A 24,803-nucleotide genomic window follows, 5' to 3' on the forward strand; every position below is an offset into this window, starting at 1 on the left:
GATATACTTTTTCGTGTGCAAATTTCTTCAAATCCGTCTGTAATTTGCTGATCTTGCTTTGCATCAAAAATTCTTTGTGTTCATTAATTTCTTTGTTAACTTCTTCTAGTTTTTTCCGGTATAGAGTGATTTTTATTTCTGTCAATGCATCCTCGCTTGTTTTTATTTTAACAAGGATAGCATCTGATAGTCGTTTCGCGGTGTTGATGATTAGTATAAGCCAATCGCGGGTACACCGCCACGCGATTAAAGACCACTCCTTCTTGAACAGTTGGTCATCAAGAAAGATTCTCGGGGCATTGGTTACCAGAAGTCCTCTAGGTGCTGCATTACCTCTCAGGTATTCGGTAAGGATTGCTCCATGTAGGAGGATCTTCATTTGTGCTCGTTTGAGTTCTTTTAGTTCATCCCAGTTCTGGGCTTGGTTCAGACTTTGATTTATATTTGTATCTGGTAGTAAAGATGGTCCCGCCAGAATTGAGGCTGCCATGTCATCAGAGTATCCTAACCCCAGGGCCTCTGACGTGGGAACATGATCTGTCATATCCATATTTCTTAGAATGTTACCAGTGATGAGACAGAAAGACAAGGAGGTTGTCGGTGTAGCAGGAATGAATAGGATAAATTCGTAGTTCTCAATGTAAATACGGGGAAATTCAACTGTGAATTTTAGGTGCACTCCTATACGTTGTGAAACCGGAAGGAATTGCCCACGGGTTTCTTTTGTATGTGCTACCTATATATTAGGGGGAAGCCCCACAGCTGTACGCTGCTCATAACATAATACACAAACCTATAATAGGGAGGTTCCCTAGTCAGGCAAGGGGCAGAGAGGAACTCTATGAGGGAGTACACCCTCCCGTGGGTAACACTAAATCACTATAAGTACTCCCACGATGGACCAACCAGCAATAACAATATATTGCTAGTTCAAATGATGGTATGCCCTATCTGAAGTGTATAACACCACCTAAGTGTGGGGAAGGAGGCAAGTCCTTTTGTTATTATATTCCCTCACACACCCTAGTGGTGTCATGCTTCATCATCGGGACACCCCGACGCCTAAAGGTCAGGGTGGGCTCAACCAATATTTCAGGGAGCACTTAATGAGATGATATTTGGCCAGGGGGTTTTAAAGATTAAAAATCGGGGTCAAACCCCAGTTTCCCTTTATTCTTGGGTTTGGCATTGATAATAAAAACAAAAGAATTGGGTTTCCAGGGATATTATGGTCCTAGGACCCTATTGCCAACATGTTTCTGTCCTGATTGCCCCATAAAGGGTGCACGGACATTCTTCAGGGCGTATACCCCCTGTAAGATTAGAAAAGAAAAAGGGAAGTTCCCTATACTGATGTGCAGTAAGGGCAGATAGCTGCTCCTTATTAAAATACTGTCGTTCTGTTAATAAATTCACTCCATCTGTGAAAAACAAACAAGAAGACAAACAACATATAAAGCGCGTCGATTCCGTTTTGCAAAGCAACATTCCAGCAAGAATAATGTGATTGTCTCTATACTCTCCACATCATCATACGTGAAATCAAAAAATAGAATGTGCGCGTAATTGTAGCATAACCTCTCGTGTAAATGACACTCAACATTGTGGCGTGTATATATTTGGTGGCGGTAATATTCCGCATTTTATTAACACACACTATTGTGGCGTGTAACTACTCAGGTGGCTGTATTTTTCCGCATCCTATTTCCACACATTCCTTTGCGTATGATTATAAGACATCGGTCTTAACAGTCAAACTTCCAATATATCAGCACGAATTTAAAACAAATCCACTCCTATTTCATTCCTATATAGTAAATGCGTGTTGCCATTCTCGCATATGTCACACCGTATTGCTTACCCCAATTTAGGAGAGGATAAACATCATGTGGGACCTCTATACGTGGGGTAGCCCTGTAGTCACACACTGTGAATTCGTAACATAACAGTTATTCATATCGGTGCATTCCCGACCAAGCGATCGAGGTATTTGACATGACCGTTCATAACGAGGAGATCCAGTCCCATACAAAGTTGCCGAAATATGAAAGAGAAAATAAAATAAATAAAATGAGGCAAAATGGATACACACTCGCTCGTAATCACTCCGTGTCTCAATTAGTTGTTTCATCTACTCAAGCCACTCATTCAGATTACTCATGCCACCAAGGGTCCTGCCCCGTGTAGACACCTATTCAGTATGGGTTCCCACGGCTCGGACTCACTCCCGTCCTCACGGCCAAGGTTTAAAGCTTCCATTCGGGCCTCGAGGGACGATCCCGTCAGCTTCCGGAATTACGAGTCCACGCCCCTTCGCGGAAGTGTGTTTTGCGCATGTACCGCTAAGGGGATTCTGGGAAATGAAGTTCTTGTGAATTGGGTAGTTCCCGAGATGTAATTTTACTACCTTTGTGTTATTCACTTATCTACCGGTGTTAAGATGTAGGGCAAACAACCAAATATGTATGTGTCACTCCTTATATCCACTTCGTTAGGGGTTTGTATGTATCGTTATTTTCGACAGGGTCCTGATTCTTCAATACCGATGACGTGACTCTTCCAAGTGAGGATGTGTACACATCACAAGGTCACAATATATGATGTGGATGGGGTTTTTTGAATTATTTACATTAAATAAACCTAGTTGAATGTAATGTAGACCAAGGTATACATTATTAACAACATGGGGTCTACTTATACACACTGTAGTTTATATCCTCATATGTACCCCTCAAATATGGGTTACTATAGTGACTACTTATTCCTGTTTAATTGATTCCAATGAATGTGATCATTTAGACCAATCACATGGGTTTTCAATCTGTAGACCCATCTTTGTTCTCGTTCTAAGAGGATTTTTGACATGTTACCATCCCCTTTGACTCTCTCAATCACGGACCACCATAGGTCGCTATCTGTGTGTTTCTTCTCTAGATAATGGGCAGTGAGTCTGGTTGCTGATATGGACCTTCTGATCGTACTCCTATGCTCGTTAATTCGTACTTTTATTTTCCTTCCTGTCATCCCTATGTACATCAACTGGCATGGGCATTTAATTACATAAATAACTTTATCCGAGTTGCAATTGGTATGGGACCTCTGTTCCCATTTGTGGTGCATACCCAGATCAATTTCTTTGGTGTGTTCCGTAAATGCGCATGCCACACAGGATCCACAAGGATAGTGACCCATAACTCGTGGCTGATTCCAAAGGGTACTCTGATATGTGGTTTTTGTTTTTTGTAAATCTGTGTGGATCAGTGTTTCTCAAACTCTTGTTTCTTTTAAAGGAAAACATGGGTTTCTCAAAATCCAACTTATTCAATGTTAATATTGGCCATTTTTTGTTTACAATTATCTTGAATTCATTAGAAGATGCATTAAAAGTTGTAACTCAGATAAGGGTGTTCACTTCCGCCTTCTGATGAGTTTCAAGTAGAACATCCCGTGGGGTATTGCGGGATCGTTTTTGTGCCTTCTCAATGACTCTTTTAGGGTAGGATCTTTCTTCCAGTTTCTTAGTCAGGATTTTTGCCTCAATTTTGTATTCGGTCAGTTCTGCACAGTTTCTACGTATACGTAGGAACTGGCCCACTGGTAAATTCTCTCATAGTGCACGTGGATGGGCGCTGTTGAAATGTAACAGACTGTTTTTGTCTGTGGGCTTGGTGTACAGAGAGCTAGCAATGCCATCGTCTTTTGCACTAATAGTGACATCAAGGAAGGATATATGGTCTTGATCATGAGTCATTGTGAATTTTAAATGTGGGTTCCGACTGTTCAACCATGCATGAAACTGTCCTAGTGTGGTTATGTCTCCTTCCCATACGACAAGAACGTCATCAATATAACGCCACCATTTCTTTATGTTGTTTGAGAATGGATTGGGGGTCCATATATATTCATCTTCGAACTGTCCCATATACAGACATGCTATGCTTGGCGCGAATGTACTCCCCATGGAAGTTCCGTGGACTTGTAGATATAGCTGGTCATCAAATCTGAAGAAGTTCTCTTTCAGTGCCAAACGTAATAGAGTGACGATCCAGCTCACCGGAGCCTCCCAGGTCCAGTCCTCTTTGTTCAAGATGGTTTGAATCACCTCAAGGCTTTCCTCTTGAGGGATGCTTGTGTAAAGAGCTTCAACATCTAGACACACTAGTATGTTCTTCTCAGGGTTGTCTGGCACATCTTGGAGAGTGTTAAGGAGGTGCTTGGTATCCTGTATATAAGACCTGATACGTGTGACTAGTGGTCGGAGAAACCAGTCAGTGTATTTTGAGAGGGGTTCCAGCAGAGACCCAATACTAGACACAATTGGTCTGCCCGGGGGAGGGAATTTGTCCTTCTGTATCTTAGGTATGGTGTAGAAAAAAGGTGTTCTAGGGTCCTCACAATTCAGAAAAGTGTGTTCTTTCTTATTAATCCATCCTTCTTTGAGGGCTTCAGTGGTTATGGAGCTTATGGTTTTCTTTAGCCGTGTGGTGGGGTCTCTAGAGAGAGGTTGGTCAAATTTCGTATCAGCCAAGAGATTTAAACATGTCGTGCGGTATGCTGTGGTGCTCTGGATAACCGTTGCCCCGCCTTTGTCAGCTGGTTTTAATATGATGTCATTCCTCAAGCTTAGACTCTTCACCGCTTCTCTTTCCTTTCTACTCATATTATTATATATGTCTTTTCTGATGGGGAGCTCCTCGATCTCTTTCGTGACACTCTCCTCAAAGGCCAATATTTCAGGTGGCATCAGAGACGCTGGGGGGAAGAAATTTGATTTCAACCTAAGTGGTGTGTGTGCGTGATCTTCGTCAGGTTTCTCTTTATCCATGAAGAATGCTTTCACGCGTATCTTTCGAAAGAACTCACTTAGTTCACACCTCATCTGGAACTTGTCCAGATGGGTTGTGGGTACAAATCCAAGGCCTTTGTTGAGAACTTCTGTTTCCTCTTTCGTCAAAGGTGTATCCGTAAGATAAGTCAAAAACACAGGGCTAGCGGAATCCCACTAAGACAGCACCGGATTTAAGAGTGACTCAATATGATAATACGGTGAAAAAATTATTTATTCACCAAGAGTGTGCACTATTGGTTAGCACCCGCCAGCACAATGCCATTCCAATACTTGGAATATACATATGACAAAACACAGCACCAAATGCACCACTCAATTCATATAATGCAAATAAGTCCAAGTTTTCAAAGTAGTACGTATTCCAAAAGGTTCTTCTTTATTGTTCAATTTAAAATGTAAATTTTTTGACAACAGCAAAACAGCCGACGCGTTTCGTCCAACTCTGGACTTCTTCAGGGCTAAGATCGTAGGTTTGAAATATAAGCACATATGATTCTGAATGGCTCAAAATGGGGAGTCTAACGCAAACCAGTCGGATATGATGTATCCTTCGTATAACATTACAGTCCTGTGCAGCAAAGAAAAAATAAATAATATTAATTGGAATTTGAATGTTCAAAAATACGCTGTTCCTAAGCCATCAGTATCAAGCCATGGTCGAAAGGTGGGTATACACGTAAATTCCTCTAATGATAAGAACGAATTTGTCTTATTGTGGGATACCCGATTCAGTATCCAAGAGAGAAGTAAGAGGAAAACGTCCGCCCCGTCCGGTAACAGCGACTGGAGCTTATGGTTTTTTTTAGCCGTGTGGTGGGGTCTCTAGAGAGAGGTTGGTAAAATTTCGTATCAGCCAAGAGGTTTAAACATGTCGTGCGGTATGCTGTGGTGCTCTGGATAACCGTTGCCCCGCCTTTGTCAGCTGGTTTTAATATGATGTCATTCCTCAAGCTTAGACTCTTCACCGCTTCTCTTTTCTTTCTACTCATATTATTATATATGTCTTTTCTGATGGGGAGCTCCTCGATCTCTTTCGTGACACTCTCCTCAAAGGCCAATATTTCAGGTGGCATCAGAGACGCTGGGGGGAAGAAATTTGATTTCAACCTAAGTGGTGTGTGTGCGTGATCTTCGTCAGGTTTCTCTTTATCCATGAAGAATGCTTTCACGCGTATCTTTCGAAAGAACTCACTTAGTTCACACCTCATCTGGAACTTGTCCAGATGGGTTGTGGGTACAAATCCAAGGCCTTTGTTGAGAACTTCTGTTTCCTCTTTCGTCAAAGGTGTATCCGTAAGATTTACTACTAGTCCCGTTGGTTGCTTGTCCCTGCACTGGGGCCCTTTGATGTGCTTCGTGTGTTGATTGGTGTGTTGCTGTCCTCCCATTGGACTTGTTTGTTTGTGTTGTTTCTCCTGCCACGTCTCCCTCTCCTTCCGCCCTGTCCTAAAAAACGATTCTGGTTAAAACTGGGTTGGAAGAAAGGTCCTGGCTGGAAAGGTTGTTGTCCTAGAAACGGAGGTGGTGGTCCGTGAAAAGGTATCGGTCCGTAGGGTCCTGGCCAGGGGTACATCTGTGAGTGTTGGAAGCTTTGGTTGAAGTTCCCTCTTCTTGGTCTTCTCGGTTTCCCTCTCCGACTCTTATCCGATCCGTCACTGGACCAGCTGTCTTGTTCTGTTTCGGAACGGCTGGAATCGCCTTGGTAAGATGAGCCGGAGTCTGTTTTCTCCTGGTATACATAATCGTCTCTAATATAGGGATATACTTTTTCGTGTGCAAATTTCTTCAAATCCTTCTGTAATTTGCTGATCTTGCTTTGCATCAAAAGTTCTTTGTGTTCATTAATTTCTTTGTTAACTTCTTCTAGTTTTTTCCGGTATAGAGTGACTTTTATTTCTGTCATTAATGCATCCTTGCTTGTTTTTATTTTAACAAGGATAGCATCTGATAGTCGTTTCGCGGTGTTGATGATTAGTATAAGCCAATCGCGGGTACACCGCCACGCGATTAAAGACCACTCCTCCTTGAACAGTTGGTCATCAAGAAAGATTCTCGGGGCATTGGTTACCAGAAGTCCTCTAGGTGCTGCATTACCTCTCAGGTATTCGGTAAGGATTGCTCCATGTAGGAGGATCTTCATTTGTGCTCGTTTGAGTTCTTTTAGTTCATCCCAGTTCTGGGCTTGGTTCAGACTTTGATTTATATTTGTATCTGGTAGTAAAGATGGTCCCGCCAGAATTGAGGCTGCCATGTCATCAGAGTATCCTAACCCCAGGGCCTCTGACATGGGAAAATGATCTGTCATATCCATATTTCTTAGAATGTTACCAGTGATGAGACAGAAAGATAAGGAGGTTGTCGGTGTAGCAGGAATGAATAGGATAAATTCGTAGTTCTCAATGTAAATACGGGGAAATTCAATTGTGGATTGTAGGTGCACTCCTATACGTTGTGAAACCAGAAGGAATTGCCCACGGGTTTCTTTTGTATGTGCTACCTATATATTAGGGGGAAGCCCCACAGCTGTACGCTGCTCATAACATAATACACAAACCTATAATAGGGAGGTTCCCTAGCCAGGCAAGGGGCAGAGTGGAACTCTATGAGGGAGTACACCCTCCCGTGGGTAACACTAAATCACTATGAGTACTCCCGCGATGGACCAACCAGCAATAACAACATATTGCTAGTTCAAATGATGGTATGCCCTATCTGAAGTGTATAACACCACCTAAGTGTGGGGAAGGAGGCAAGTCCTTTTGTTATTATATTCCCTCACACACCCTAGTGGTGTCATGCTTCTTCATCGGGACACCCCGACGCCTAAAGGTCAGGGTGGGCTCAACCAATATTTCAGGGTTTTTTGAATTATTTACATTAAATAAACCTAATTGAATGTAATGTAGACCAAGGTATACATTATTAACAACATGGGGTCTACTTATACACACTGTAGTTTATATCCTCATATGTACCCCTCAAATATGGGTTACTATAGTGACTACTTATTCCTGTTTAATTGATTCCAAGGAATGTGGTCATTTAGACCAATCACATGGGTTTTCCATCTGTAGACCCATCTTTGTTCTCGTTCTAAGAGGATTTTTGACATGTTACCATCCCCTTTGACTCTCTCAATCACGGACCACCATAGGTCGCTATCTGAGTGTTTCTTCTCTAGATAATGGGCAGTGAGTCTGGTTGGTGATATGGACCTTCTGATCGTACTCCTATGCTCGTTAATTCGTACTTTTATTTTCCTCCCTGTCATCCCTATGTACATCAACTGGCATGGGCATTTATTTACATAAATAACTTTATCCGAGTTGCAATTGGTATGGGACCTCTGTTCCCATTTGTGGTGCATACCCAGATCAATTTCTTTGGTGTGTTCCCCTACTACAACAAGGAGACTTCCTTGCCACACTAGATCTCAAGGACGCCTACTTCCACATTCCCATACATCCTGCTCACAGGAAGTATCTAAGGTTCGTACTGGACGGACAACACTATCAGTTCAATGTCCGTCCATTCGGGGTCACCACTGCTCCAAGAGTGCCTTGCAGTAGTAGCAGCACACCTACGAAGACAACGGATCCATATCTTCCCGTATCTGGACGACTGGCTAATAAAAGCCAGATCATTCAACCAGTGTATCCAACACACTCATCAAACCATCCATACACTACTCAACTTGGGGTTTACAATCAACTATACAAAGTCGCACCTTCAGCCCTCTCATGTACATCAATATCTGGGGGCCACAATAAATACTTCCACAGCTCTAGCGTATCCCAGCCCAGCCAGGATAGCCAGTATACAAGCTCTCGTCACCAAATTTCAAATCCAACACTCTCTCCCAGCCAGAGTGTTCATGCAACTCATAGGCATGATGGTAACTTGCATTTTCATCGTACCTCATGCAAGACTTCAAATGCGTCCATTACAGGAATGTCTAGCACATCAATGGAATCGGGCTCGGGGACAACTTACAGATCTGGTGTTGGTGGACAGCCGCACACATCGCTCTCTGCATTGGTGGAACACAAAAAACTAACAATCATATCAATCCACTGGATGCGTCCATCCAGAAAATCATTTGCTACTTACTACATTTGCAAAGATGTAATTTGGCATACTCATCCATACGTCTACATCTAGCAGCACTTGCCGCTTACTTACAAAACAGACAACACTTGTCACTTTTTAGGGTCCCAGCAATTAAGCCTTTATGGAAGGCCTTAAACCTCCCAGATTACCACCCTCTCCAGTGTGGAATCTCAACATTGTGCTTACGGGACCCCCATTTGAACCTCTGCATAAATGTGAACTTCAGTTCCTCACATGGAAAGTAGCTTTCCTTATTGCAATCACCTCTCTCAGGAGGGTAATCGAGATCCAGGCTTTAACCATACAAGAGCCATTTTTACAAATACATCATAACAAAGTAAATATATTTCCCCTTTTTGTGTTGTCATATCATATTTACTGAATATTTGTAATGATGTTTTTTTCTGTAAAATGCCTTTTTATATATGTACTTTTGCAATATCAATCTACACTTTCAACTTTCTTTAAATTGTAAACCACTGCAGGACCATATCCGTGCTAAACAAAAAAATGCTAAAATAAATCAATCATTGAATAAATAATCGCTCTTGATCCAGGATACTGCAATAAGGGATCCTACTTCTTGTGTAGAAGCTTATCATTGAGAAAGCAGCTTTATTGCGCTCTATTTGTGAATTTAATCTTGATACATCCTAATGCAGGTGGGTTTATTACAATGACCCTGATTCCCTGAGTGTCTAAATGCGGTTGGTTTGTGCCCTAGGGTTCAGCCTTTTGGTCTGTGACTTGTGTATCCTGTTGATGGTCTACACTAGGCACGAGTTCGCCATCTTTAGCATCGAGGTGCCACATTTTGCAATGCTTCTCAGGTATAAGTTTTGGCTAGAGGAATCCTCCCTGCTCCATTGTTGTCCTACAGTCACAATGCCCTGCTCTTAGTTCCTGACCACTTGATCAATTGATGCAAAGACATCAACAGAGACCTATAAGCTATGTCGCCTTCATGCTGTGGGCGCCTGTGTATCTTGTTCTTGATGGCGCACCCCCATCGAAGATTCTGCACCTCATCTCCCCCTTCCACTCACCACCTATGTCCTCGCCACCGCCTCTAAGCACCATGACATACTCCTGCCATCTTCCCTACTCTCATTGGTCATGTCCCAGGAATAGCATGAGGGGCCTTTGACTGAATCAGGGGCCCCCTGAAGGGTTGGGGCCCCCTTGTAGGGTTGGCCATCCCACCTGCGCTGCAGAGGTTGCAGGGGCCTGCATTACTCCCCTGAGCATGCAAACTGCATGCACTGGCTATCCCTCAGGAACAAATCTTTGCTGAGAAGATTGCTTGATTTCACTCTGTCTGGCTTTCTAACAACACATGACCTGCAAATAAAAAATGTTCTTGTATCCATAAGAAAGAGAACACCAAATATACTCTCACATGTATGTAACAGGCGGTTCATTCATGTGCAGCTTGGGAGGAATTGACAAGTGATCAATGTTTCCAAAGACGTAGCAAACTATGCCAGATTAGGTATCTCTGATTAGGAATAGGAATTGTAAATGCATATGTACAAAATGTGCATTATTATGGGCTTGTAGAGTGCAGTCAAACACTTGAAGGGGTTTGCAGAGAATTGCAAGACCAGATCTTATTTTATACTTTATGATGTCAAATCAAAATGGTGTTCTTGAATGATTTTGAGGTTTGAGGAGGGGCCTTTTCATTGCTGTTTACCTTGCAGGTGCACAGAAGGTGCTGCTTCATAACTTTGCAGGTAGACTCTCTGCTGCAATGGAGGGGGCACAGGCTGGCTATTACTTCTCGTTTCCTCCAGCCGTCACAAGAAACAACCAAGTAAGTCGCTGGATGTTTCCTGAAATCTTCGTTTAGCAGTGATAGGGTAAATATTGCATGGCATAGTTGCTCTGGTAGCTGATTTTATTTTTAGCGTACTGCATGCTACATAGGCGGATCTCATATTTAATGAATTGCAGACCTGAGATGATGACAAGGACATCCTGACCCCCACGCAGGGTCGGTGCTGAGCTGGCCTAGGCAATGTAGATGTTGTAGATCAAATGTTTTTGCTACTCCATGTTGTCTACAAAGGAACAAGCCTCAAGCCAATACCTCTATATATCTACCATTTTTAGATTTCTCATCCACTCTAGATTTAGTGTGCCTTGTGGTACTGGAAGAAGCTACACAATGTACACATAGTGGAGGAAAGGCTCAGGATCGCAACACCGCTCTACTCTGGGACCAGAGCACGTGTGTGTTTGATCAAACAGGGAAAAAGAGGTTCAAAGCGAATAGAAGTGTGAAGCAGGGCTGACTCCAGGCACCACGGCTGCTGTTGTCCCTGCCGCAGTATTATGTGTGGTGAAGATCGGATGGCGTCTGCAGACATACCAAACACATCCAATGTGTAGACTCCGGTTCAATTCAACATCAAAACACCATCCTATTGACAAGAACATTGAGCATCCAAGAGGCCAGTTGCAAACGGTTTACAGGTTCTCTAGACAGATGAACATGACCCCAACCTGAGAAATGTTAGTGTCTGGTAATCATGAGCTCCAAAAATCTGAAATGGAAAGATCACATCACTTTTATGGTAAAGAAGGCAAATCCAGCTGCAATGCCATTTTGATGTCCATGAAATATTGTGCACATCAATTCACACCTCAGGTTGACACCATTTTCTGATCTACAGGGAGCAGAATCCTGGATAAAGATAGGCTAGACACTGCAATCACATCACTTTTTTGTGTTTAAAGGCCATTTCAGAAAAAATTATCCATCAGCCACCTAGTTTCCAGATGATAGTCATAGAATGTGACATTCTGCCACTCAGTGTTTGAATGAGGGGCCCTGCTGAGATGGGCAGTCAAGAGAGCATCTAGCCATCTACTTGAGAAGGCATGGAAAGAGCATGTCTCAACTAGAAAAGAGCTCTGTCTCCTCCAGACTGTTAAGGTAAAAAGAAAATGAGCCTGGCACTGGTATCCGAACAGAAGAGTTTACAAAATCAAGTTCAGTTTCGAACAGGCTGAATTACCTGAAAAAACGTCAACAAGTCTCGTAATCCAGAGGATTGGTGGCTTGAGTAGTCACATTGATGGTTTCAGAGGTTGCTACACACCAGGCACAGCATGCCCCACTACCCTTTTCTACATGGTTGGCTGTTCACCTTTCCATTCCTCTGCTTGCTGACCTTGCTACAGTGCCACTTTGTGTCTTCGCAGCGCCTCCCCCCAATACCTCTATCCATAACAAACTACGCTGCCAAAATCTAAAAGACTAAATCATTTTCAAATGAAAAAGCAGAGACCGAACTGAACCAACACTCACTAGGCTGTCGTTGTTAAGCCTCATTTGTACTGTAGTATTCCGTGGAAGCAGAATAATTATGTTTTATTTGCCTGCTAATGTTATATTCAATGCCTTTCATGAACTGCACCTAATTTAGTATTAACTGTACAAGCACAATAACATAAAAATAATAAAGTGTTGTCTGCATGATTCAGAAGAGCTTTTCCTACCATTTTAGGTGAGTTTGGGCTGGTAATATCGCTCCTCGAGGTGGGGGATGCTGGGGTTTAGAAGGAAGGGGGCAAGCATGAGATGTGCTCTCCCCCTATAGTCGTATCTAGTACAGTTTGCCAAATTCATTAGTTTTGACAAAGACACCACAGAATTGTCTTCTAGGATTATTGAAAGCTGTTACAACTTAGACCTGCCTACAATTTGGAATGCATAGACGAACTCCATGACCCACTGACATTTATAAGTATGAGTATGATTCTTTTAGGTGAGCTAGAAGCCTACAGTCAATTTAGTTTGTAATCTAAAAAATACAATAGAAACAGATATACATAAATGAATTGCAGGTGAACAGCACCCTACCTGCGTTGGACATTATAAATCCAGGTTCATGCACTCTTCTCTTGTGCCTGTCTTCCATGAGCGCCTGGTGGACCGCTGACAGACTGCACTTCCATGTGGTCCATACCTGGAGTCTGGCCTGGAGTCTGGCCAGGAGAATGCTACAAAGAAGATTCATTGTGGAGTCTATAGGGATCTGCCCTAGTCCTCTTCTTGAAGATTGGTGTAATTACTCCATGTTGATGGAACATTACATTTGTGGCAAGAAGCATTAAACATATGAGGAAGGATAGATGGCCAGAGGTCTATGCTGGGTTTAGAAAGCTCAACAGGGACACCGGCAGGTCAAGGGCTGTTTTTAGTAAGGCTAGCCGAAAATAGGCGCCCCATGTTGCTACGTTGCCTGGGGTACGCTGTAGCATTGGGGAGGGGGGGGGGTGGGTCGCTTCTAGACCTTACCATTTAGAAGAGTGGATAAACCAGGAATCTGCCTGTGTAAATGCATGAAGGGCTGTATCTGGTATGTCTGATCACAGCAGTTCCCTACAAATTTTCAAAAAATGGTTGGGATCAGGAAAGGTAAAAGCTGATTCCAAATTATCCAACACATTTCTGGAAGAAGATCCAGCTTAGCTTTAAATACTTTGCTTCTAAAGACAACCCATTTTCAGCATGTCAAATCTTGATCTTGTGGGAGGTTTTTATGGCCTTCCACAGTTTGCATTTTGTCTTCTTGCAGGGATGGTTAAGCGACATGTTTTGAGCACGATTGCTCTTTATTGAGGGAATCAGCTTTGCATTATTGCTATTGATCACCTCAGAATTCTCTACCATGGCTTCATTATTGCTACCAGGACCAAGGCAATTTACAGTAGCAGATGATGCAAACTGTATTACTTTGATTCAGCTCCGAGAAGTCCACTCTGGACCATAATGTGTCTTTTATTATTGATTAATGATTCACCTTGTAGCCTTCTGAGGTGTTGATCGTCCATTGCCATACATACAACTAAATTAAACAAGCATTAACAAAGTCAAAAGGCCTTAGCTGCAAACATCAGGACTATTGACTTTGCCAGTGCTTGTTTTCATTGGCATTGGCATTAGCTAATACCAGAATGGTTAGAAGTGCATCTCAATGCTTACTCAAGCGTGTGGCTGCATGGGTGGTTATCTTGGAATTGATTCTGTATAAAAGGTTCCCCAGGTGGCCACCAATGAGTACAGATGTGTGCCCCTGCGTCATGACATACAGGTGTGGAGAAAGTGGACAGGGACAAGAAAAAGATAGCAAGCTCTCAGCAGCACTTTGTTGCGGCCAGGCTAGGGTATAATAAGCATATAAATAAAAAATAAACATTTAAAAACAGGGAACAGGAGTGGGACTGGGAAGCAACAGATGAGCGGGGAAGCGGCTTGGTCAAAAGACCTTATGGAGTTGTTCGATAATAAAACCCAGAGTGAAGGAGCAGTGGGTGCTCAATAGCAATTATAAAGCAGAAAGAGTGAGTGGTGGTAGAGATGCAGGAGATACAAGGGCATACATGCACTACCATGCTGTGCTGAAAGGAAGAGAAAAAGAGTCCCCGCAAGCCAATGAGGACACTGTAAGATGTAAACATTTGAGGGTGGGATAAACACAAGACTAAGGAAGAAAGCAGTTGAATCAAGAGTTGAAACCTGAGATAGATCAAAAAGCCATCCCATCATGATCAAAATGGGCTGATCGAAAGCCCCTTCCAAGCTTATGTAATGCATTGGAAAATGCTTGTCTCCAGCAGTCTGCCAAATCTTTCTGTTGCCGAGAACTAAAGACAACAATAAATGGGTTACGGTCACTTGTTTCTTGAACACTAATGCAATAGGTAGCAATGTTATAATATGATCAATTATTGACAGTGACCCTGCCCATATTCATACCCATATATATGTATTTTGAAGATTATTTGTGAAGCTTCTACAGCAGTTAATCACGTATCACTTGCGCCCCTGCAATGCAACGCTTTCTTATCAATGATGTCCTTTGAAATGTTGCAGTGATGTTATCAAGGATGTCATAGAACGCGTCATGAGTGATGTATCTGTGAGGTAATTACCAGTACATGGCAGGGGCGCAAGTTATAGTTACTTTAGGGCACGAGTTATAGTTACTTGAAATAACTGCAACTAGTGACTTTCAGTGGTTTTGTTAGTTTAAAATGGTATGTTTTAACTGACTTTGTCGTCTAACAATAACGTGCCTTTGACCATTTTTTTGTTAGTGAGTTTCTAAGGTTTTTTATTATGTAAAGTAAAGTATTATAACAATTCCTTACTATAATGTCGCTTTGACTTTTGTGTTTTTTCAGTGAATTTCTATGTTTTATTCAAACTGTAAAGTAAGATGTCCATAGCAAAAATGGGTCTATAGGCCAGACTTGCACCCAACCTCCCATGGGCACCTACCCCACCCTCCGCACATAACTGACTATGTCATATAACATTATAAAGGGTGTCATTTTAAGTAAGGCATACGTACTGGGTTTGTCAAAAGGTCATAATACTAAAATCTATAACGTGTAGGGCCTATTGGCTTTTATCAAGGGGTTAGCACATCAACATATATAAAGTAGACTCATTGGCTTTGCCAAAAAGTCACCATTAACTATAACTAAATGTATATTTTATACATTTGTACATTGAAATGTTGAATAAAAGTGGTAGTCACAAAATATTTCAATAAAGCATTATTAAAAAAATTAAACATATCTTTGAGTCATTTTTAAACATTTTTCGGGCTACAAATTGCAGCCATAAAACCAACCACAGGATGGCCCTGCACTCCAGCTGAAGAGCATACAGCTCTAGCTCGGGGTGCTTTAAAAAATATGGTAATCTCTCTTAGGGAAATAGATTCAATGGCCCGGGAGACTTAATATGTTTTTTTAATGTTGTTGGGGGGCTGCAGTGCTCCTTGCAGCCTTCCACAACATTAAGAAGCCCTTGCCACTTAGGGCAGTACATCAAACAAACCAAAGGTGATGGCAAGGGTATGCCCAGACCTGGGTCCTATGCTAACTGTGCCATTGGATTCAAGCTACACTCAATTGACGAGCGACAATCAGGGTGAACCCAGTCTTGGGTTGCTTGTGTTCTGGTTCAGGGAAGGACCTCTCCTGGCAGTTCAGGGTGAACTGTTCCTATTAGAGCAGGATCAATACTGAATTTCATATGGCTTGGTCCAGACTGAGTTGGAATGTCGAGCAAAAGAATGATAGGTTGGAATGCTACACCGAGCTATTGCCAGTGGTTAGACTTATTACAAGCATTCCTTCCATCACCTTTGTTGTGTTTGATTTAGTTCCCCAAATAACCATTGGCCTTGTGAAAGTATCAGCAAGACTTTCTAGTCTGGTGGTCACACTAATTGTAGGTTTTAGTAAATATTTACTTTAAAAACCTTTACATGAAGGTGGATGTTTATGTTGTGACAGTGGAGTCAATCTTACTCATACGTATTTTGTGTGAACTCTAAATTATGGTTTTCTGATTGTTTAGCGTCGGAGATGTTCACTAATAAGTGGTTGATGATGGGTCTTGAGTAAGACAGTTTTGGAACTTCATCCAATGGTTTAAGTAATTTGAACAGTCGCATCATGTGTCACCACTTTCTACACTGTGGTCCTGTTGAAGTCTGTTCTCTAAAAATGGCTGCTTTTTTTATGCTGTATTTTGGTATAAGTTGAATGCAGGACCATGAATTGTAAGGCTTTTCTTTTTTAACCTCTGAATGTAACTTAATATATCAGACTGTAAAGCATATGTTACACATTCCACATAGTAGCCACATGATTGACATATTGACTATGTCGACTTATATTGCCAGATCAATTATTGTGGTGTTACCGACACTACTGGAGATCATAATCCTTGATATTATCGTTCACGAAATGTCACACATAACCATTATAAGTCATATATATCATGCACTTCATGTAAAGGTAAAAGACTGTTTCTGTAGAATGACTGGTACATTTCAAAACTGTTAAAGTCGTCAATAAAGTATGTAAAAAAAAAAAAAATTGACATATTGACTATATGTTTTGTGTTTTTCTGAATACCAGCGTGAAAAGATAATTAGGCAAATTCCTTTGGAGAACATATGTTTGGAGACAGACTCCCCTGCTCTGGGACCTAACAAAGAGGTAGGACTCTATAACAAGCAATTTTCATTTCTAGTTGTTTAATGCCTTCATGCTGCTTTGCATTTTCATCTGTTGTATTTCTGGTCTACAATGTTGTAAGTTAAGTTACAGCCGTCTTTAAGAATATTTGTCTATTTATATTAAAGCATATATCAGCTGATTGATAAAGAAGTCATAAAGGACGGCGGTCGCAGAACTCTGTAGCAGGCCTACAGGAACTAGATGTGAGCACAGTGGACAATCCACAGGAAAGTGTATTGAGGAGAATGTGCAGACTAGAAATTTATAAAATGGATGGATGTCTGTGCATACTGCTTGGGATTTTTTGTTCATCCTAATAAATATGCAAACTATAGACTTTTCTGTCAACCTGGTCCTCCGTGATTAAGAGTTGTCAGTGTCAAAGTGAGATATAATATGTTTGTGGATGAGGGTTATAGCTGTATGCAGGACTAGATCTTGTTTCTGTTTGTTTCAAGCTATGGAGAGTAATGTGTTTTGATCTTCAGAAATGTAAGGCAAAAAGTTCAAGAAGGAGGCTACAGCAGGTATTTCAGGTAAAGGTAATTTTTTTATTATAGTGTGTTGCTCATCTTATAGTTAGATGTGTTAACAGGAGCTTGATGTAGGCTGCACTGAGGGAGAGGTGGGCTGTATGAGGACAGGGGAGGGGGTAAATAAATATTAGCAATACTAATAGCAATGATATTAATAATAGTGATAATCACTACATTTTTATACCTGTTCTGCCAATTGAATAATTGTTTGGTTCTAGTAATGTGTGTTGCAAATGATTCTAAGTTGAAAGTTTGAACTAAGTATTAAATTCCAAAGGTTTGCATTAAAAAGTTTAAAACATTTAATTCAAAATTACATGCAGCATATGTAAATGTTAAATAATTTGAAAGCAAACTATAGGATCTTTTCCTTATTTTAAATGCAAAACTTCTTGTACTTACTCATGCTGAAAGGTACCCTTACGCCAATTAACACTAACCCCATCAATTATCCTGTATGTTAAACAACCTAATCCTTACCTGTTCCCTAGAAATAATTGTATCACAAACTCTATTAATATCTTTTACCCTATCGCTCACCCTAATCCTATCCTTAAACCCAACCCTAGAACAAGTCCTCACCTAAGTCTCAATATAATCTATTTATGTCACGAACCCTTACCCTAACTGTGTGCCTTACCTCAACATACACACCTTTACACTAACCCTAGAAGTAATCTTTACTCTTACCCACAACATATGCTTACCAGTGCCCTAATTCAAACGTACCTCTTACCCAATGCTTTACCCTGTCATACCTCTTCCCCCTAGCTCTAATCCTTACTCTGACCCTAAAACTTACACTTTCCTATATTCCAATGCTAACCCTAATTCTAGCTCTGTACCGAACCCTTACTTTATACATTACTCTAACCTTTTCAATGGAATCTAACTTAAACTAAATATGTTTTAAACCAAATGTTTTTTTTAACATTTCTAAACTTTTTTTTGGCATTCCCTTTATTATTTTTCAGACTGTTTGCTTTCTTGATAACGATTTTTCATAATTTTACTTTCATACTAGTGGTCATACTATAACTCTTTCATTTGAACGTGTAACTATGTACTGTTAAATAAAGTTCAACGGTTTTGTGCATTGGTGGTGATGAAAAAGAAGTTAATAAATTTGGCCACAATTAGTATTGCAGGCTTAATTTGTAGAACATCACATTTGGCAAAAACTGTCATAGCTTCATTTTCGCTAAGAGGGGGCAGCCCTGTGGTATGGTCCATGGTTGGTGCTGGTTTGGTGCCCACCATGCATTTTCTTTCATGGTGATTTTAGCTTTATGATTATATATTAAAATATCATTTAACAAATGTACTTTAGGAAAGCATATGGGTGTATGTATAATGAAAACCGTGCCAGAGTTGAAGTTGCTAAAGAATAAAACCTGACTACATGTGGTCTGGAGTAAAGAAAGATATAAAAGTAGAACCATGTCATTTGAAAATGTTATCTTTTTATTTTAGGAAAGAAATATACCAGAGAACATCAGAATTTCTTGCCAGTATATCGCTGATGTGAAGGGATTGTCACCAGAAACTGTTTGTGAAGTGACATCAAAGAATGCCCTACACCTTTTCCCAAAGATTCATGGCTGTCTGAATAGGTGACATTCAGCAGAGTGTCCAGTATGCTGGTGTCACATTTTCACGCTTTGGACTACTATTGTTTTTAATTTATTTTTGGTCTGTATGTTTTTCTAATCGTCTCCATAATCAATAAGACAGGTAATATGCATTCCTGAGATCCATCTGACCTGTAGATTAATGCACAACTCTAATACAAAGAAGAGTCCTAATAACATTGACAAACCAACTTCTTATCCAGGTTGGAACTGAGGTTCGTTCGGAGGGATGTAGGAGAATGAAAGTGGGAGAAAGGAAAGTTGAGACAGTGGAAAGTCGATTAGGCAAAATAAACTATAGTTAAGTGGATTCATTTCTAAAGTTTCAAATCTTTTGAATGAGTACAGCTATGGAGCTTGCAAAACGTACACATTAGCATATACACAAGGGAGGGGACATCCAGTTTAAAGAAATGCAGAAGAAAGAGTCTTCAATGGGGGCTTATGTATTTAATGTGTTAAAACTGGACCCATGTGTGCTCCAAGCACTGAACCTTTTTGGGAGACTTTGCAATGGCACCAGGATGCTTTATTAAAGCTCACTTGATATATCTGGTTTGTAAAAAATGTGTTGGAGGCCCATCACCAATATCAAATCGAGTAATTTGAAACCTGTCTGAATCTGTTCATATTGGACAATAGAGAGTGAAATCTGCAGACCTTGTCTTTTTACCCACATACCTCTCCTACAACTCCCTAACCTTTAGGGGAAAAGAAGTTCCTTCTTGGTGCTACGGACCTGGGGTCTGAGGTATGAAGGATCGGGTCGCAAGCAGTGCTGCATTGTGATGCGACTCAATCCTTTTTTCCCGATGTGTCAGATATCAAAATGCATCAAGTTCATCAATAAACAGCTCTTTTTTATTTGGGAGAACACAAAATCTTAGACATTGAAGTTAGTTTGTATTTATATCGTATTTTAGAACACAACTCTATCCAAAAGGCAGCAGAGCATTGTACAGGGTCAAAGGCAAGCATAAAGTCAACAAGTGATAGGAGAGTTAGCTGGGTTATGGGGGCGGATAATGCATTGTGACGTGGTGCTCTTTCTTTAAAGAGGTGAGTGTTCCACTCTTTCCTGAATTGGAGCATTCTGATGCTGATGGATACAGGGAAGTTGTTATAGATCCTGGGTAGACCTGCTGCCTTGTTTCTTTTTTTTTTTTTTAAACTATTTAGTATGCTGCCTTTTAGCACTGAAACCACCCAATAGATTTCTTTCTTTGATGACCTTCGAGTTAAGTTGGTTCGTAGCTTGTCTTTGGCCCTATTGCTTCTTGATTTGTCTGCAACTATTGATATTGTCTGCTTCAGTTTATCCAAGGGAGAAGTGGAAGGTCGGGCTTTAGAGTGGCTGATTTCATACCTGCAATATCATATTCAGGCAGCTTTTCTGGATTCTTTTTGTCACAACTTTAAGCCTCTGAATCAGGGAGTCCATCTGTGCTAATCCCTAAACCTAATTATTTTTAATTTGTATGTCCACTCCCTGGAGAAGCTGCACCATTCCTTTGGCTTCACATTCATGAGCTATGTGGACGACACCCTAATTTTAGTAACAATTGTTGACTCTGTCCCTCAGACACTGACCAACTTTTATGACTTCATTGCACCAGTTGCTAATTGCCTGGAGATGAATACACTGAACTTCAGTTCATATAAGACAAGGTGCTTTATGTACCTGGCCAGAAGGCTTCAAACGTTTTTCTCAATAATTTGTGGCCACAACTTGGCTCCTCTCTTTCTCCAGTGGCCACAGTTCACAATTTTGGTGTTCTAGAATGTTGTTGACTTTGTTAAACTGTCACGCGAACCATCTATCATCAATTTGTTTCAACCAAATGAGAATTTTGCATACAATTCTGCCAGCTTTGCCACCCTAAACATATCTACTGATTGTACAGGCCCTAATTCAGTGTCCACTGGATTACTGTATCTTCCTCTTCCTGGGTGCAGGATTGGGCCTGTTCCAGAACATCAAGAATACATCAGCAAAGCTTGCCTTTCAATTGTCACGCAATTCTGTGGTCACATCAGCTCTTCAGGCTTTGCATTGATTGCCGATATCTAAGAGGATCATATTCAAATCACTCTGCCATTTGGTTTGAGCTTTTCACCAATTCAGCCTGCCGTATTTGCAACATGAATTTCCCAAGCATGTTCCTTCTTGCAAGCGTAGATCAGCTTCTGACAATTTCATGATGCTGGTCCGATTACGCCGCTCTAGACTTGGCTGTTGCACATTCTCAGTCAGGGTGGCAGCACTCTCTTTGTCTGTGCCTCATGTGCCTTCACTCAGCACCCCATACTGCCAATCCCCACAGTCACACCTGGATCTAGATAAACCAGACCCTCACATAGTATTTGGACAACAGATAAACCAAACCTTATACACATCCTGCTAACTACCACACATCCTCAAACTACAGAACACATTTTCAAACTCTTGCTCTTTAATGCTAGATGTGCAGTGCTCCATGCACCAACCATTGCAGACCTCATCACCTTTCACAAGCCTGACGCCCTCTTCAACTCAGAAACATTGTTCATATCCATATCTTCGCACATCCTAGATGTCGTTTTTCCCCAAAGGCTTCAGCATCCATTGTGTGGACAAAGCACATAAAAACGGAGGAGGCCTTGCTGTCATCCATAAGTCCTCCTGGTCCTGCACCCTAGGCAAATAAGTCCATAGAGCTGCTGACGTGCCCTTTCTATTTTCTGCCAATCAGATCATCACCTTTACATCTCATCTACAGGCCTCCTGGGCAGAACAAGGACTTCATTGATGAATTCTCAGATCTCCTTACCACTTTATCTATCCAACATGCCCCCACCACCCTCTTTAGTGACGTCAACCTCCCAGACATTGCAAGATCAACAAAAAAAGAGCCACCCTCTTCAGTCTCATCGATACACTTAAAGTAGCACAGGATGTCACAAAAGAAGCACACTTCAACACACTCTAAAGGCCACATCCTCAACCTTGTCTTCTCAATATCACCAACAATCCAAGGCAAACCAGCCACTCCCTTGGACTGGACCAACAACTTTGCTAAACCAAGGTCAATACCAAATAGAAGACCAAAACTTCTGATCCTTCAAACTCTCCCTAAATAACCTAATGCTTGAACTCATCTCCTGCCCTACCAACTCCACATCTGACACAAACACACTTCTAAAGAACCTTCAACAATTTGGTTAGAAAGGTATGTGAACATCCACGCCCCAATTGCAACACACAAGTACAAGTCAAATCCATCACCCTGGTACTCTAAAGACCTTGCTGACAATAAACAATCTATCCGCATACAGCAAAGAAAAACACAACTCTCAAAGACATTTTGATATGGAAGTTCCTCCAGACAACATGCAGACAGCTCATTGCACCAGCCAAAGCAAAGTACTATACCAAGATCATCAGTGAATCACCAACAGAAACATGAACACTGACAAGACAAGACAATCCGGCAGTACATCAAACCCCTGCCAGACCCACCTATTCCTCACTCCACTGAAAAGTGCAATGTCAGTAACCTCTTCTTCATTAAAAAAATACAGAAGATCTGATAGCACATCAACAACACCAAGCGTGCAACATCTCTTACCCTTCCCGTATAATCTTGCTATGGTCAGCCTTCAAAGCCCTAACCGTGTCACATCTCACTGGCATACTCAACTCCCTCAAAAGCCACGTCTTATGAAGAAGAACCTCTCACTGTGGATGCTCTCTTACTCCTACTTATCATTGGCAATGCCTTCCTCACTCAAAGCATCTGCCCAGAAGCTCTCAAGACAGGCCAGATCTTTCCCTCCTAAAGAAACCTAAACTAAACCGGGAAGCTATCAGCGTATTACTCAATAACATTAATCAGAAATATAATTGAAAAAGCAATCTATGCGCAGCTCTGAGATCACATCAATGCTATCTCCTGCGCGACTACCAGCCTGGTTTGAGATCACGCTGCAGCATGGAGACTGCTACCTTAGACATCATAGACAATACCTACCACAGATGAAGATGCCCGGTATCTCCTGATATTGCTTGACCTCTCAGCTGCCTTCCCCACAGTCGACCATCCCACTCATAGGCACCCTGGAGTCTCAAATGGGACTCCTCAACAAAGCCCTTCACTGGTTCGCCTCCTATCTTTCCAATCAAAACCAATTTGTTCACATGGGCATCTCCTGGTCACAAAAGATCCCCATCACTTGTGGAGTCCCCCCAGGGTTTTGTTTTCATTCTGTCTCCGTCATCTTCAACCTTTACAAGAAGCTGGCTTTGGTGCTGTACTCCCAGATAACATCATTGAGATTTACTAATCTGCTAATGATACACAACTCTACCTGAAAGTCGCCTCTGCTTCAGACATCCAATGCCTCAAACACAGCATGCACATTATCCAGACCTGGATGTCCAGTGTCTACCTGAAGCTCAACTCGAGGCCAAATTCCCATTATTTGCCAAGAACATCAAACAAGATACAGTACAAACCTTGCTCAATTACATGAACCTTCACTTATTTGAACCCCAACTTTCACAAATGCACATTCACTTGGATTCACCCTGGACACAAATCTCACCCTCAAAGAACACATTGCAAATAAAACTAAAATAGCCTGGTACCAATTAAGTGCAACCATTTCTGACACAAAACGACTTTAAAACTGCTGTTCAAGCCCTGATACACTTGTTTCTGGTTGGTGGTAAATGCCCTGCTCCATGGCCTCCCAGACTGCACACCAGCACCACTTAGGGACATCCTAGACTGTAGCATGTCTCATCCAGGGCATGAAGACATATAATCACATCACACCCATCTTGATGGAACTTCATTGGCTTACCTTGCCCTCCTGCAGCATCTTCAAAACCAGCTGCATCATTTACAAAGCCATCATGACCAACACCCATGCTTATCCTGCTCAAGCTCACCGTGTTTGGTTGTTCTTGGCACAGCCAGACCACAATCAGACTGCATACTAAGAATTGTTAAAAAGAAAAAACAAGATAGCATGACTTTTCAATTCATGCACCCATGATCGGGAACATCATTCCTGTACCCATTAGGACCGCCCCAATGCTGCTCTTATGTATGAAAGAGTTGAAAATTCACCTCTTTAAAGAACACAACAATGCAGTGCATTAGCTGTCCACTACTCAGCTTCCTCTCCTATTACTTGTTTACTTTATGCTTGCCTTTGACCATCTACGGCGCTCTGCTGCCTTTTGGTTAGGTTTGCACTATGGAAATGCCATATACATACATACATACATACATACATACATACATGCATACACACACATTTAGATTGCTATGTCAAATATGACTGTAGCTATGCACTAATTAAATATCAATGTTTGTGTACAAACAGTTGTTAATAATCATTGGTAAATTTCAGATCATGATACTTTATTGAGGAGTTTTTGTAAAGAGAATCCCATGTGTGTTTCAGGAGCCACAAAAATGTTACAGGATGCTAGTGAAAGTACATCATTCTAAATCCCACCATAGGTTCTTGAAGACCAAGAGTTAAGGTAACTTTCCATGCTTGAGCTATCATAATTCTCACTAAAGCATTAAGAGTGAATTTTTGATAAAGTTTCATACACGTAGAAAGGTT

At 41.4% G+C, this 24,803-nt stretch overlaps 1 protein-coding gene across 4 annotated transcripts in view; it reads left to right on the forward strand.

The window, feature by feature from the left end:
* LOC146821832 (putative deoxyribonuclease tatdn3-A) overlaps positions 1-19,491 on the forward strand; it is an 85,567-nt gene extending 66,076 nt beyond the window's left edge. For all 4 annotated transcript variants that reach the window (XM_085612880.1, XM_085612881.1, XM_085612882.1 and 1 more), the window contains 3 exons: positions 10,663-10,775; positions 16,913-16,993; positions 19,024-19,491. In XM_085612880.1, coding sequence (XP_085469006.1) covers positions 10,663-10,775; positions 16,913-16,993; positions 19,024-19,167 — 338 coding nt within the window. In that variant the 3' untranslated portion in view covers positions 19,168-19,491. The remainder of the gene's footprint in view (positions 1-10,662; positions 10,776-16,912; positions 16,994-19,023) is intronic.
* The last annotated feature ends 5,312 nt before the right edge of the window (positions 19,492-24,803 follow it).

Source organism: Triturus cristatus, chromosome 6 (assembly GCF_964204655.1).
Source record: "Triturus cristatus chromosome 6, aTriCri1.1, whole genome shotgun sequence".
NCBI lineage: Eukaryota > Metazoa > Chordata > Amphibia > Caudata > Salamandridae > Triturus > Triturus cristatus.